Consider the following 14,340-nt stretch of genomic DNA (forward strand, 5'->3'; position numbering starts at 1 on the left):
ATCCGGTATCAGTGCTGGCAAAGGGAGTGTGCAGACACCCTGGGTTTTCACACTTACAAAAGGGGAGTGGGCTGTGCTGTCTCCCCCAGCCCCATTTGCAGCTCAGCCCCTGTACACCCCAGCCCTACAGACGTGCTCAGAAATTTGAGGAGCCCCTGGGGGCTTGGGGGCAGGAATGCAGGGTCACCTTCTCACCCGCATGGGTGACTTGGCTCGGGAGCAGAGCGCAGGGTGGGGAAGTAACAAAATTCACTCCTTGCTTTCCTGGATGGCTTGGCCACCCGCCAAGGTCCCTGCCTGGGGAGCAAACAGGCAAACAGCAGCAGCTGGGAGCTTGTGACGGCATGTTGTGAGGCTGGGGAGGAAACAGGAGCCCACAGACACATCTGGACATGGTGGGGGCTGCGTCTCCGGCATGCCCCCCGCCTGGCACCCCGCTCCGTGCTGGGCAGCTGGGGACAAGACAAGACATATCCGCAAAGCGGGGCTCGCTCCTTACAGGAAACCTCCCCCCTCCCTCCCCTCCATCACCCAGCCTCCGGCTGGCTGGTGGGCAGCCTGCCAGGGGGGGGCCGAAAATGAAAGCAAAGTGTCCGGAGATAAATAGGAGCAGCTGAAGAGCGGGACAGCAGTGTGCACCCTGCTCCCAAACATCCTGCAGCGCGGCACCCCGCCATGGCTCTGCGCATCCTCCTGCCGCTGCTCCTGCTGGCTGCTGCCCTCCTGCTCCTCCCGGCTGAAGGTGAGGGGGGCGCAGGGGTTTGAGCCCCCTGGGCTCCGTGCAGGGTGCTGGACCCATGGGTGGCGCAACACGGGTGGGGTGTTTGGGCTTTGGAGCCGGCCGGTGGGGTGGCAGCTCCCTGAGCTTTAGGGCACAGGCAGGAGGTTGAGGTCCAGCCCCTCGCAAGGAGCCCGTCCCTGCCTCAGTTTCCCCATCCTGCTGCACAGGGGTGAAATCCATGTCCCTGTGGCAGGGCACCGGGGTGCAGAGCTCCCACCCTCACTTTGCAGCCCTGTGCTGCTCGGGAGCAGGAGGTAGAAGAGAGTGAATGGAGGCGCAGTGTTTTAATTTGCTTTTAGTTCTCACTGCTCTGTACAGCAACAGGCGGTAAATTACATTAATTTACTGTAGGCTGAGTCTGTTTTCCCTGTGATGGTACCTGGGAGGGCTCTCCGTGTCCTTATCTCAGCCCATGAGCTTTCTTTCATCTTGTTCTCTCCCCCTGTTCTTTTGAGGAGGGGAAGTGAGAGAGCGGCGTGGTGGATCTCAGCTGCCCGTCAGCATGAAACCACCACAGCATCCTTCCCCCAAACGACACCGAGCAATCCCACGCCCTCAGCCCGTTGTGCTGCGCTTCCCCGGGCTGGGAAGGTGCCCTGGCTCCGCGAGGGTCCGAAGTCCCACATCCCCTCCTTTCTGCAGGTGTTGACAATGTGGCCTCAGACTGCTGCCTGAAGACCAGCAAGAAGACCTTCCCCAGAGCCTGGGTGAAGTCCTACAGGATCCAGGGCCCCGAGTCGGGATGCCTGCTGCGCGCCGTTGTGTGAGTACCCTGGTGCAACCGGGGCCACCCGGCGTGGTTCGGCTTCTCCCAAGCTCTCCGTCCCTCCCTGTGTGCTCCCCACATCCCTGCACAACCCCGCAGCAAACCTCTCTGCCCGGCCCCCCAGGTTCACCACTAAGAAGGAGAAGAAAATCTGCTCCTCTCTCACCAACCCCGCCGTCCAGAAGCTGATCCGGAGCCTGGAGGACAAGCAGAAGAACCCCCCTCAGAAGCCCCAGGGCAGATCCAAGCGGCAGAAGCGGAAGCAGGTCTAAGCCAGGCCTGGAGAGGTAAGAGAAGGGCTGGGGGGACACGGGGCGGTGGGAACACCATGCTGTCCCCCATCCCAATCCATCCCCTCAGGCAGCTGGGGGGGCTCTCAGAGACATGCTTGGGGATGTGCAGGGCACATCATGCATGGCTCCCCCAGCCACTTTGCTCCTGCTGAGACCCTCACCACCCCTTCCTTGCCATCCTCTCCCCCAGGACGGACGCCTTCCCCACCAACGACTGATCGCCTGGCAATGGACATCCACAGCACGCCTGCCCGCTGGCCCCAGGGGGGTGAGGAGGGGGTGGCTGGGGGGGCTTTGCCCTTCCCCACGGCCCCCTCCCCACCGCGGGTACCCCCACACCGGCTGGATGCTGCCGGTGGTGGGGGACACCAGCTCCTCGCTCGCCCACGGCCACCCCAGCTGAGTGTGGCCCATGGAGGTGGGCAGCTTTGCCACGGTTGCGGGGCTTTCTGCAGGGCGCCCGGTGGGATGGCAGCTTTGTTTTGGTGTTTTGTACATTTGTATTTATATTAAAGACTCTGCTTTCATTCGGTCTCACCCAGAGGGCCCTACTTCTGGCTCCTCGTGCTTCACAGAGCACCCTTTATGCTGCAGGCTGGCTTGTCTGGAAGATTGCTTTTATTTTTCTTACCAAATGGCTACAACGGCTACGGTTCACTCCCCTCCGGCCTGTTTGCTCCTTTTTAGCTTGCAGGGCTGCGGGGCGCCAGGCGGGTCCCACGTCCCGCTGCTCGCAGGCTGCTGGCTGGGTGCTGCCTCCCACGGCCACTTGTGGGGCTGAGCAGCAGAGGGGGGCTGCACGGTGCCACTGTGCCGCTTTTACAGCTGTTGCAGTGTAGTTTGTAGGAAGACAGGCTTTTTGAAAACGTTTTGATTTTTTTTTTTTTTGTATAAAATTGCAGTGAAATCAGAGCAAGCTTTTCATTTCAGTGCAATTTTACCACTTTATCTGCACTTGGTTTTGCTGTGTTCAGAGATTCAGACATTAGTAAGCCAAGCGCTTTGCTTTCAGGAAGCAACTCTCTCACAGTTTATTCTCCCAGATGAAAAGCTTGCATGGTGAAAATTGTGCACAGGTGGGGGAATAGAAGAATTTGCAAGATTCATTACAGACACGCTGCAGTTGCTTGAGAGCAGCTCTATCTCAAATTCTTAGTAAAATAAGAAATCACTGCCCTGTGTGCGCTGACAGGCGAGGCTGCAAGGGGGGGCATGGAAAGGTCCCAGGGAAACGGCACCTCCCTGTGCTTGCAGACCCCTCCGGTGTGCCGAGGAGCAATGGAAGGGCTCTGCCACAGCTGCAGTGTTATTTGCTAGCAGATATTTCAGACATGGACTTTGGTCAGTAAAGCTCTATTAAGTTGTATAATTGCAATAATTGGATTTGTGGGGCTTAGCAATATCAGCAAATGCAGCGTTCTGGCTGGGGATAGCTCATGGCTTAGTGCTTCTATTGAGCACGATTATCTGGCTTGATTGCTTTATCGGGCAGGCATTAAGGTGTATTCTTTTTAAGACTGTGTAAAGAAACTGTGAAGAACTCGACACTGGCCCCGGGCACCAAGCTGTCTCCGTGTCGCGACAGTGCGCGGCTGTCCGGGCTTCAGGCAGGATATAAGGCAATAAAATATATCCTTTAAACCCAAAACCAGTCCTTTTGCCTCTCTTGATGTGCTTTGGGAAGAGCTGCAGGGGTCGGGTGGGTGGGTCCTCAGTGGAGGGGTTGCTCTCCTGCCCCACAGATCGCCCCCCTGGTCTTGGCTTTTGGTCTAAGCAGTGCTCCTGGCTGCAGTAAAGGAGTTACTGATGAGGCTCTGCTCTGGCCTGGGAGCTGCGGGACTGGCCCGGGCTTCTGCAGGGGTGGCTGTTGTGCTGGTGGCGTCAAGGGATTGTGAAATTGTGGTGAAAAACCCCCGGAAAGGAGGCTCAGCCAAATAGGTCTGCAACCACAAAGGGCAAAGCATCAGGAAACGGCTGGAGCATGCCAGCACGTGAAGCGCAGCCTGTTTTCCCTGCGGCTGCAAATATAAGCACTGCGGGGGCTTTTCTTCCCTCAAGCGTGAGATGGGTGTTGGGCTAAGACGGGTTAAAAGCTATGGCCATGTGGTTGCTCTGTAACAATTTACCCTAAAAGCAGGGTTTGTGGAAGAGCTGTGCTTGGGCACGGACACCCAGGCATCAAGGCACACGTGAGCACATACACAGATGCACAAATGCAGCCCCCATGTGCCACCTGCCTGCACGCACATGGGCATCTGCACACCCGCCTCACTGCAGAGCAGTGCTTTTAGGCAAAATAAGGTGCAAGAGGTGGTGGGGCCCTGTGATGGGTGAGGAGGGTGATGGAGGCACTGCTGTGATGCACGGTGGGGCATGATGGCATCGGGGAGTGTCTCCGAGGGTGCTCCATGCAAAAGGAACAGTGATGGTCTGGGTGGGCTTTCAGGGAACGCGGCCACCCCAGAGCAGAAAGGATTAGGTGACAGGCAGAAAGTAGCCAAGCAAGAGAGAAACCACACGCCGCAGCCAAAAGAAGGGAAGTCCTGAACCCGGGCCAGATAATGAGCTCAGCAATTACCCGGTGCAGACGGAGCTCCGCGCTCGCCCTGGCAGCGCAGCAGCGTGCTGGGCTGGGATGCTGGGCTGAGCTCCAGCGATGCTCAGCTGGGGACACTGGCACAGGGTCTGTCCCTCCAGACCCAAGAAATGGGAGCAGCATGCTAAAGGGGCTGTGGTCTCCCAAAACCTCATCATCAGAACATGCACCCTGTGGGACAGTGATTGCATCCGGACCTTGTTCTCCTCTTAGATAGGGATGGGAGAGGGCTATGGGTTTGAGTTATTAAATGAGACATGCAGGCATGGAGAGCCAGTATCTCCAGCCAAGATGCTCTTCTGGGATCTGCCAGGGTCTTGAGAGCAGCATGGAGGTGGAGGAGCAGCTGCTGGGTGATGGGGACTCCCACACTCCCTGGTCCAACCAGGTCCTGCAGGTCCCCAGCCCAGAGCCTCCTCCCAACCCTTTTTTCCCCTGGGAGATGGGTGCTGCCCTGTGGAGGTTGAGCAGGACCCAGCTGAGGGGTCCTCCTCCTCAGTGATGCACCTCATTCACTTGACCTCAACATCAATGATGCTGAAGGCAACGAGTGTTAGGGACAGATGGGCTCCAGCACCGCAGGCGCGGCACCTTGGGCATCCCTCTTAACCAAGCCCTCAGGTCCATCTTTGCTGTCTTCTAGCCAAAGGCAGCATTGTTCATTGGTTTTTCCTTAATTCCATTTAATCACCTTGGCAAGGTTCCCTCGGCTGGAGGAGATCCAGCAGGGCCCTGTGTGCTGGCTGTGGCCACAGTCCCCGTGCCACCGCAGGACTGGGATGCGATGGAAGTAACGTGGGAGCCTCTCCCATGCTGGACTGCTGCAGCAGAGACAGGGAAATTGAAACAGCTGTGATGCTGGCCCAGTATTTCCCAATGTGGTGAATGCAGCCAGGCCAGATCCTGCCCCAGGGACTGTCTGTGCCTGGAATAAGCTGGAATTCCCCCTTTGCCCTTCCCAGCTCCACGGCTTGGAGGTGGGAAGCAGAGCACCACAAGGCACCCCATGGAGAGCCCAGGGGGGCTTGGGGAGGGCTGCAGCAGGCTCAGTGCTGCCCAAGCAGAGCCCAGGGATGCAGGCGATGCTCACACGGCCTGTTGGCATGTCGATGGGTTGGATTTCCTGCGAAGGGCCCCCTTCCCTTCATGCACAGTTTGTACTTAAATTAACAACTGCTTTATCCAGCCTTCTGCAGGAGTGAGTACTGGGGGATGATGCAGCTGCCTGCGGTGCCTGGTGCTGGATGAGGCTTGGGTGGCTCAGCACACACCATGTCCTCCCCTCTTCCCAAGTTGCACCACAGGGGAATGGGGTGACCACTCTGCCTCTCACAGGGACGCATTTTGTAGATGACCATGCTCTTCTTAGAAATCCCACTGACCCCGGTGGAGGTCACATCCCCCTTTCACAACGTGGAAAGCCCCTTTCCTCACTGTCCCATGTACCTCCTGGGGAGCGGGGGTGACTCAAACAGCCATGCTTTCGCCCCCTTGGCACCCAGACAACGCGCGGGGAGAGGCAGAGCCTCCACCTCCCTCAAGGGCTGGGGGGCTGCTGGGGGCAGTGCAGGAGTTAACCCATCTGTACTCCCAGCTCTCACATCCTCCCTTCTGCCTGTGGCCAGCCCTTTGCCATGGGACCCCCGCAGTGCCTCCCCCCAGGAGGGGACCCCCCAACATCCCATGCTACTCCTGCAGGTCTGATGTAAGCCAGGGGCCATCACTCTCCCTGCTGTGGGGTTTCTTTGGGGATCAAGTGAAGACTGGGTCCCAGCATCAGCCTGCACCCCCACACTGCCTGAGTCCCTCTTCTGCCAGCCAAAATTTCTCTGCGATAAAAAGAGTTTGTGAGTGCTGAAAGCAAGCGGGACCGCAGCTAAGCTGGCACATCCTGTTTGCATTGCTCTTCCTGCCTGCCAGCTCTTGCCTGTCCCCTCCGGCACGGTGCTGGGTGTGGGCACAGCCGGAGGCAGCGCTCTCCTGATGGAGGACATCAGCCCCATGCACAAGGTGGCACCAAGTGCCTGTGCAGGGATGAGAAACCTTGGCTGGTGGCATGGCAGGAGCTGTGGCATCCCCCATGCCACATGCCAGGGCTGGAGCAGGCTGGCTGAGGGATAACACCATGGTGCTGGCACTGGCCCAGTGGTGACCTCGAGGAGGAATAGCCCCTGTCCCCGCTCTGCTCTGAAGGTTTTCAGCGGGCACGCCATCTTTGCTTGTTGCGATGCCCACGCATCCGGTGAGCTGCTGGCACCTTGAGCAGCACACACAGTCTCCCTGGGGGATTTCTGCTCGTGTACCAATAAAACCTGTTGCCAGAAAACTCTATTGCTGTTTTTGGCCATAAAACTGTTTGCTGGGATGCCTGGAAGCCATGCTGTCCTTCGGCATCTCAGCTCAGCCTCAGGGCAGAGCACGCCGGCTTGGCTGCCCTCCATCCGCCAGCACTGCACAGGGGCACCAAGGTTTTGGATATACCTGGCTCTCTGGCAATGGAGACGGGAAAGGGGACAGCCAGGCTCCTGCAACCAGGTTGGGGGGCTTAGGGGGAGCCAGGCATCACCCTATTACTGATATACACCCCAAGAATGAAGTGGAGGCAAGTTGTCTCCCCCAGCATCACTGGCTTGAGCCTATGCAATATCTCTGGATGTCCCAGAGAGGCTGTGGAGGATGAACTGGTAAATGCAAAGGATGAAACCCCACAAGTGCTTTCCCAGGGCCACAGGGTGTTTTTGCAGGGTGAGGGTCCTGACCAGCAGCCCCCATGCCCTGGGAGCCAGCAGTGGGGAGGACAGAAGGGTGTTTGGCTTCGGGGATGCAGAGCAGCTGGCTTCAGGGAAAGCTGACAGTATATTCGGGAACTGCTCAAAGATCAAAATTCTGCCTGTGGCAAGGCTTGTTATGACTTCCCACCCCTCTACTCCAAAAGAAAGTGAAAGCCACGGGCCAGAAGGATAAATAGGCAGCGAGGAGCCCCAGCACCAGAGCTCAGGGAAGCAGTGCAGAGCTCACCTCTCCTGCCCAGAGCACCGCTGCCTCCAGCCCATCCTCTGCCAGACTCAGCGACACAATGCAGCGGCTGCATCTTCTCTGCCTCGGTCTCCTGCTGCTGGGATGTATCCTGGACGGTAAGAGGGAATCTCTCAGGGTGCCTTGCCCCTTCCACGGGCTAGGATCTGTTTTCTTGCCTGCTTTTGCATTTTGAGCAGAGTTTTAGAGGGACACATCGCTGGGGCTCAATGGCAGCTCTCCTGAGTCCTCTGCTTGTAACCTGTCCCAGAGAGACTCTGTCCTGACCAAAGTCCAGGAAGGAGCCTGCAGGGGCTGGAAATCTGCGCTGGGGACAGGCTGTGGAGCACTCCTGCCTCCCAGTGCCCTAGCCCAGCCTGTGCACACCGGGCTGGGATCAACTTGCTTCCACTTCCATCTTCCCCTGTCTGAGCAGCCCCCACTGCACCAGGGGAGCATCCCTGGCACCGGAGGGGAAGGCACCACTTTGGTGCATTTATTTGGAGGCTGGCAGCGAGGTGCAGCTGCCACCCTACTGATCAGCGTGGGGTGGGCTGGGGCACGTGCAGCTGCCAAAACAATGACTGTTTCAGCAAATACAGCCAAAGTCACGCCCAGACCCTCGGGAATGGTATCTCCAGAGTCTCGATGGCAGCACGCTGAAGCCAGCAGATGTCCCCTGGCCAGTGCTCACCCCAGGGATGCGGGAGGGACCCAGGCATGCAGAAGGGTTGCCCACTCCCCATCCTGCTGCTTTTTTCCTCTTTTCTGAGATGTGAAGGAGGCAAAGGGCTGCCAGCACCTGGGAGCGGGGCCAGCCAAGGTTGTGCCTGCCTGTGTGGGCAGGACTGCGTGCCAGGGCACGGCTCGGCACGCTGCCAGTGCGGGCACCATCCCGTGGAGCCCGGGAGCAACCTCAACCCACGTGTCCCTTTCCTCCTGCAGTGCACGGCGGCAACAATGTCCTGGACTGCTGCCTGCGGACGAGCGATAATCCCATCCCGCGGCGGATTGTGCAGAGATACCAGATACAGCTGGTGCAGGACGGCTGTGAAATCCCTGCCAACGTGTAAGGGCCATGGTGATGGGCAAGGGATGGAGCGCGCGGCGGGGCAGGGAGGGAGGCAGAGCAGGGAGGGCGAGCTGCATTTGGGAAACAGGGGGAGACGTGGAAGAGGAGGGAAGGTGGAGGAGATCTGAGGCTCAGACAGAGCAGGACAGATCTGCTGGGAGGTTAAAACCAGGGAAAAACAGGGCTGAATGTCATCGCAAGGAGGAGGTGGAGGAGGGTGGTGAGGGAGGCAGTGTGAGAGCTCGGGCTGTGCTGAAGCATCCCCAGGACATCCTGCTCAGCAGCTCCTGTCTTTCCCCCCGTGGGCCTGGCAGGTTCATCACCGTGAGGGGCAAGCGCCTCTGTGCCCCGCTTGAAGCCCCGTGGGCGGTTCGCCTCCGAGAGAAGCTGGACAACGGCTCTGCCAGGAAGGTAGGAGCTGGCCCGTGCTCGGCGCGGGTTCTGGGGAATGGGGGCAGCCTGGGGACGGCTTGAACCTGCCACCAAGAGGGATGTTCCCAGCCCAAATGGGACCGACGGATGCCACAGAAAAGGGTGCTGGGAGCATTGACCTCCTTCTTCTGCTCTGTGAGCTCGGAGTTGGCGACTTGTGCACCTCCATGGGGAGGGCTTGCAATGGGGTTGGAGGGTGCTCTGCAAGCCCTCATCCACAAGTGGCTCTGCTCATGTGGCCCCAGTGACCACCCTGACCTCAGGGAAGGGGTTCCAGGGAGCTCCTGCCCCAGGACCACACTCATTCCAGCTGGGTTTTTCATTTCCCCAGGTCCCAAATAAAGGCAATTAGGCTCTGAAGAAGCCCATGGCCAGCCCCAGCACCTGGAGCAGGGCCAGCTCTCAGCTGTGAATCTGAAGCTCATGAAGCCAACTTGCTTCCACCTCCTACTACAGGGCATGGGTCCAACCCTCCCTGGGACTCGTATCAGTGCATGGGTCTCGTCACAGCCCTGCTGCTCTCTTTTCTCCCCTCTGCCACCAGTGTGACTGAAAAACCTGCGTCAGGCTGAGCCGGGGGCTACTGGACCAGAGCCTCTGCTCCAAGGGTGCTTGGCATCTCCACCACCCTTGCAGCCAGGAAGCTGGTTTGATGGACTGATCTGTGAGATGAGTTTTGGGGATCCCAGCCTTCCTCTGAGCACCAGTCTGTTCCCTTGGTTTCCATCATCAGCCTTGAGCCTGAGCCCTTCTGCATCCCTGGGAAGGCCTGCGGGGATGGGACTGTGCAGGGATGGAGGGGAGGGATAGGGATGTTCTTCACCACCATGTCGGTCCCGTGAGGTCCTCAGGGAACAGGACAGCTGATGCGGTTCCTCTCTCAAGCCCTGACTGCCCTGCAGCTTTCCCCTTCCTGCCCTTCCCTGCCCAGGTGGAAGCGGAGCCAGTGCCAGCATCCATGGCAGACAGGCAAAGGTTTGTCCCAGCCTGGCACCGCTGGCTGCTGTGGCATAACTCTGGTGTCCGCTTGGCCAGGGCCTTACTCACAGGATGGGAATGGTGGAGGGTCCCTGCCCTTGTCAGGGACATAGCTCTCCTTCTCAGTCCCTAAGCCTGCCACTGTGGTCAAAGCCTGCCTGGTGCTGCTGCCTGGGCAGGGTTGCAAGAGCAGTGCTCGCGCTGTGCTCAGGTATTTGCTGCTAGATCTGCTCAGTGCAAAAATTACGGGTGTTAGCTGCTTCTTTCCTGTCTTTTTTTTATACTTTTTATTTTTCTCTGAATTTGTTAAATAAAAGGAAAAGCCCATGAGTTGTTGGCCTGCCTCGTTTTTGATCCTGAATCCTGGTGTGGAGTGTGGGGGTGCTATAGCACTAGGCAAGGGGCTGCGCTGGGTGCAGGGGGAGGGAAAAGGGCTTTAAGGGGATGAAAGGTGTTAGGGAGCATGCAAGTATTGCAGCATCCAGACCAAACCACTTCAGTTCCACCAGCACCTCTGCTGGGGATGGGAACTTTGCTCTTGCGGAGAAGGGAAACTGAGGCACAGGAAGGCTTGGGCTGCCCTAGCAGCTCAGTGCCAATGCACAGCTGTGCTGAAGGACACGAGAAAGAGCGCCGGGGGAAATACAGGCAGGTGAAGAGCCCAGTGTCCCTGCTCCTAAATGCATCCATGGGTAAAGCACAGGGGGGCCACGTTGGCTACTGCCCATTGTCACCCATGAGCTGTGAGTCCCTGGACACTTTCTTCCTAGTTCTGTGCACCAGGGCTGTGGATGATCAGTTCCCTAAAACTGAGCTGGTCTGCCCTAAGGCTTGCTGCCCCAAAATGGCCTCATGGAAACTGCCCCTTCAACCCTGCCACACGATATTTGAACAAACCCACTCCCTTCTGCCGAAGCATGGGACAAACATGCAGAAGTGAGGCTTGGCACAGCCAGCAGCCAGGCACAGCCAGCAGCAAGGCACCGTGCTCTGGCATGCGCCTGTCCACAGGGTTAAATTATGTGCACTGGGCACAGGCTGGGAGTGGGATGGCCTGGGGGCCCTTCCTGAGGGAACGGACAGCATCCGTGGTGGTGCAGTGGCTGGGGATGCCCAGGTGGTGGCTGTTGCTGAAACCTGGTGAAAGCAAGATGAGATCCAGCCCCTTTCCTCTGCTGGTCTGCTTCTCCCTTGATCGGTGGCTTCAGGTGTTCCCCCCCAGGGTCCTCCTCCTGCTCTGTGTGCACTTGCCATGCCCTGGTCTCGGCTGCATCTTGCTGTGATTTTCCCAGAGCCCTCGCATCATCTCTGTCTGTCCCAGCTCATTAAGCACAGTGACAGCTCCAGGAATATAATCCCGGGGAGGGGGAGGAAGAGGACGAAGGCTGGTATGGGAAGAGAGGCCAAGACAAACAATGTGAGTGGGAAGGGAGCTTAACCAGTGCTTGCTTTGGCAGAGCTTTTCTGCTGCTCGTTCGGTGACCTGTGAGGGGCCGCACCGAGGAGGAGGAGGAGGGTGCTTGGCGTGGATCCATGCCCAGGATGAGCTTCTGCAGCTGGTGGGCAGGGGCTGCAGGATGGGTTTGGTCTCAGATGGAGTGGGTCTGTTCTTGGCTGGAGGCTACCCTGCCAAGGAGCACCGTGCCGTGGCTCCCACCCCTTCCACCCTCAAGGGTAGGGCAGGAGATGCTGGGCAGTGTGTGTGCGTGGTCCTGGCGAGGAGGACCCAGCCTGGCTGCAGCCCTGGAGCAGCTCTCCCTGCTCCACAGCCCATCTCTTGGGAATCTGTCCAAACCAGCAGGGCTCAGATCTTAGTAAACAGCACAGAGAGTTTTTCTGATATAAAAGTCAATGACCTTTCTGGAGGGAAGTGGCCACTATCCTTGGAGAAAGCAGCAAATCATGGACGTGTCAAAACCTTGGGTCCCAGCCGAGAGCCAGTTTCAGTAAAAGTGCTCCAAGCCCTCCTGTTTGTCTCTCTCTCTCCAACTGTGTTTTTCCTGCTCTCTGCCTACCCTTGCTGCATCCTCAAGTGTCAGTGTGAAAGATCAGGACCCAACGCAAAATGATGCAGACATACCCTCAGTAGGACCAGGTTTTGGTGTGAGGTACTCTGGAGCATCAATTGAATCAGCCATAGTCCTTTATCAACACCTAGAATCTGTATTTCTCATGTTATGGGCTCATAAGACATTGCAACAAAAGAGCTTTCCTAGGGAGCTTGGTAAACAGCCCTTCTTCTGGTGACTGTGCACAAGGCCAGGAAAGAAAGGCAGGGCTGTACCTATGCCAGCAAATTGAACACGGGTAGTTCTCTGGCCCCAGGTCTCACTGCTGGCATCATGAGAGCTCTCCTGTTCCTCACAGGCTTGGTGGAAGCTGTCTCAGATACCTCCCAAGCAGCACAGGAGGCATGACCTTAGTGTCCAAGTGCAAGGACCAGTTGTCCCCTGTGCTGGTGGTCTCCTCTGCTTGGTGCCAAGGCAAGGGGCTGCTCTCCACGGGCACAGCTCCCTGGGCACCAGCACTAGACCCGGCTCAGGGACCTGCCTGGGTTGTTTGGAGGAGATGGGACATGTGGATGGATGGGCAGGGTGGGAAGCCAGGCGGGGAAAAGCCCCGTTGCTCTCTTCCCGTTGTGCTCTAAACTCTTGCCTAACCAGTAACATGTGTGGGTGATGGAGAGGATCCAGGCTTGGCATCTCTCCTCCCCAGGCCCCTCCTGGTTTTTCATTCATTCCCAGCATGTCATCTCCGGTGCTGCTTGTCCGGACACTTTCTGCTAAGGTTTGTCCTGTGGGAGGATGCCAGCACTCTTGGCCAGGCTGTGGGGCTCCGAGCAGAACTGCTCCTCCTGCAGCTACATCCCTGGAGCCTTCTCCGACAGCTGGAAGGTCCCTGCTGGCCTCACCCAGCTGAGCATCTGGGGACACAGGAGGAGCTCCCATCCTTCGGGCTGTGCTGGGTCCCTGGGGATCTGCTCAGCTCATCGCACAAAGGCCACCCCCAGAGCACCCAACAAGCTGGTTTAGATACATCTTTCTTGAGGGCCAGGGGGAACCTACTGCCCAGGCTCTATACCCTACTCTCAGGTCCCCTTTGGGCTGATCTGCCCCAGTAAGTGGGAGATTGCTTGTGGGGGCACAGGAGAGAGTGCATAGAAAAGGATGTGCCTTGAGGGACTTTAGGAGCTGAGTGATCCCACCACCAAAGACCATACTGCCTGCTTTTAGCCACCCAGATTCCTTGGAGCTTGCACCATCAGCAAATACAAAAATGTGGCTGAGTATCCTCCAACTCCTCCTGTGAGCAGATCTGGCCCTCATTACTCAGGACGGGGGATGGTTGGTTAAATCCCATTCACATTCCCTGAAACACTGGGGCTTCCCTCCAGCCTCCTACCTTTCCTGCCCAGCAAAGAATAAACTCCCAGCTCAGTATTTTCAGTTTTGTTTCTCCACCAGTTTTTGAGTTTTGCTCTGACCTTCAGTGCCTGAATGCTCAGTCAGACCCCTCCAAAAAAAAAAAAAAAATTTACTTGAGCAAAGGAGGGAAGTGGGTTTCCAACAACCCTGGGGCCTGAGCTGTGTGGTCCATGTTTTGCTGGTAGGATTTGGGGTTATCACCCCAAACTCTTTCTCAGGGGTTTTCTAAGACTAGGAAGATGTGGGGTGAACCTTGCCCATAGGAGAAGGGATGCGGGAGTTTTGGGGTGCCTGAAAGCTGACCTCTGTTCCCCTAAAGGTTGACTCTAGGAATTGGTCATGCTCGGGGAGAACAGGGTAAAGGAGCTTTTACTGGAGGGCAGGAGCAGCAACAAAGCCCTGCAACCAAACCCCAACAACCCTGCAGCGGGGAACAAGCTGGGATGTACCCTCTTGTCCCACGCACCTGATGGCTCTGCTCCTTGCCTAGTGCCCTGGAACCTCTCCCTGCCCTTCCGTGGTCTGGCTTCTTGGCTCCGATCCCCGGGGCTGGAGCAGGGGACCTGGTTGCTCTTCCTAGTGCAGGTCCCAGGAGTGAAACAGAGCCCAGTAGCTTTCTGACACAGGGACCTCATGACACAGGGACCTCATACCCATGCTGGGCTTGGCTTTTACACACAGTGGATGATGTGGCTCATGGCAGCGTAGGCTCAGCCACCAGCCAGAAGCACCTTTGCCCTGCTCCCACGGCACCCTTTGGAAAGGGAGGGGGGACCCATCCTCTCTGCCCTCAAGAGCACCCATCTTCTCTTCGTGCACAGTAGCAGTAAAACCTGGAGATAAAAGAGAAAACTGGGAGGACAAGCAAACAGAAGACTTGTCGTGCTGCCAGAAGTCTCTGGAAAGTACCTTCCTCATTACCCATCCCTCCCTACAACCTGCTAGGCATCGACAGGAGGCTTAGTGATGTTTTCTGTGGCAC

At 57.6% G+C, this 14,340-nt stretch overlaps 2 protein-coding genes across 2 annotated transcripts; both read left to right on the plus strand.

Annotated features, from left to right (window-relative positions):
• The first annotated feature begins 570 nt into the window (after positions 1-570).
• Positions 571-3,488, plus strand: LOC310889547 (C-C motif chemokine 21-like). The gene is made up of 4 exons (XM_083817134.1): positions 571-742; positions 1,424-1,544; positions 1,672-1,834; positions 2,031-3,488. The coding sequence occupies exons 1-3, from the start codon at positions 676-678 to the stop codon at positions 1,817-1,819; spliced, it is 336 nt and encodes a 111-aa protein (XP_083673260.1). The 5' UTR covers positions 571-675; the 3' UTR covers positions 1,820-1,834; positions 2,031-3,488.
• A 3,921-nt stretch (positions 3,489-7,409) lies between these two features.
• Positions 7,410-10,260, plus strand: LOC310889228 (C-C motif chemokine 19-like). Its single transcript, XM_083816406.1, has 4 exons — positions 7,410-7,570; positions 8,397-8,520; positions 8,838-8,934; positions 9,287-10,260. Exons 1-4 carry the CDS (start codon positions 7,513-7,515, stop codon positions 9,305-9,307), a joined length of 300 nt encoding a protein of 99 aa, XP_083672532.1. The 5' UTR covers positions 7,410-7,512; the 3' UTR covers positions 9,308-10,260.
• Positions 10,261-14,340: the final 4,080 nt, after the last annotated feature.

Source organism: Anser anser (assembly GCF_964211835.1).
Source record: "Anser anser genome assembly, chromosome: Z".
Lineage (NCBI taxonomy): Eukaryota > Metazoa > Chordata > Aves > Anseriformes > Anatidae > Anser > Anser anser.

Excerpts from the sequence above, each read along its gene's own strand:
- LOC310889547 (XM_083817134.1), top strand. The coding sequence starts at position 676 with ATGGCTCTGCGCATCCTCCTGCCGCTGCTCCTGCTGGCTGCTGCCCTC. Across the intron at positions 743-1,423 it reads CCTGCTCCTCCCGGCTGAAG|GTGTTGACAATGTGGCCTCA; the intron begins GTGAGGGGGGCG and ends TCCTTTCTGCAG. Across the intron at positions 1,545-1,671 it reads TGCCTGCTGCGCGCCGTTGT|GTTCACCACTAAGAAGGAGA; the intron begins GTGAGTACCCTG and ends CCGGCCCCCCAG.
- LOC310889228 (XM_083816406.1), top strand. The coding sequence starts at position 7,513 with ATGCAGCGGCTGCATCTTCTCTGCCTCGGTCTCCTGCTGCTGGGATGT. Across the intron at positions 7,571-8,396 it reads GCTGGGATGTATCCTGGACG|TGCACGGCGGCAACAATGTC; the intron begins GTAAGAGGGAAT and ends TTCCTCCTGCAG. Across the intron at positions 8,935-9,286 it reads ACAACGGCTCTGCCAGGAAG|GTCCCAAATAAAGGCAATTA; the intron begins GTAGGAGCTGGC and ends TCATTTCCCCAG.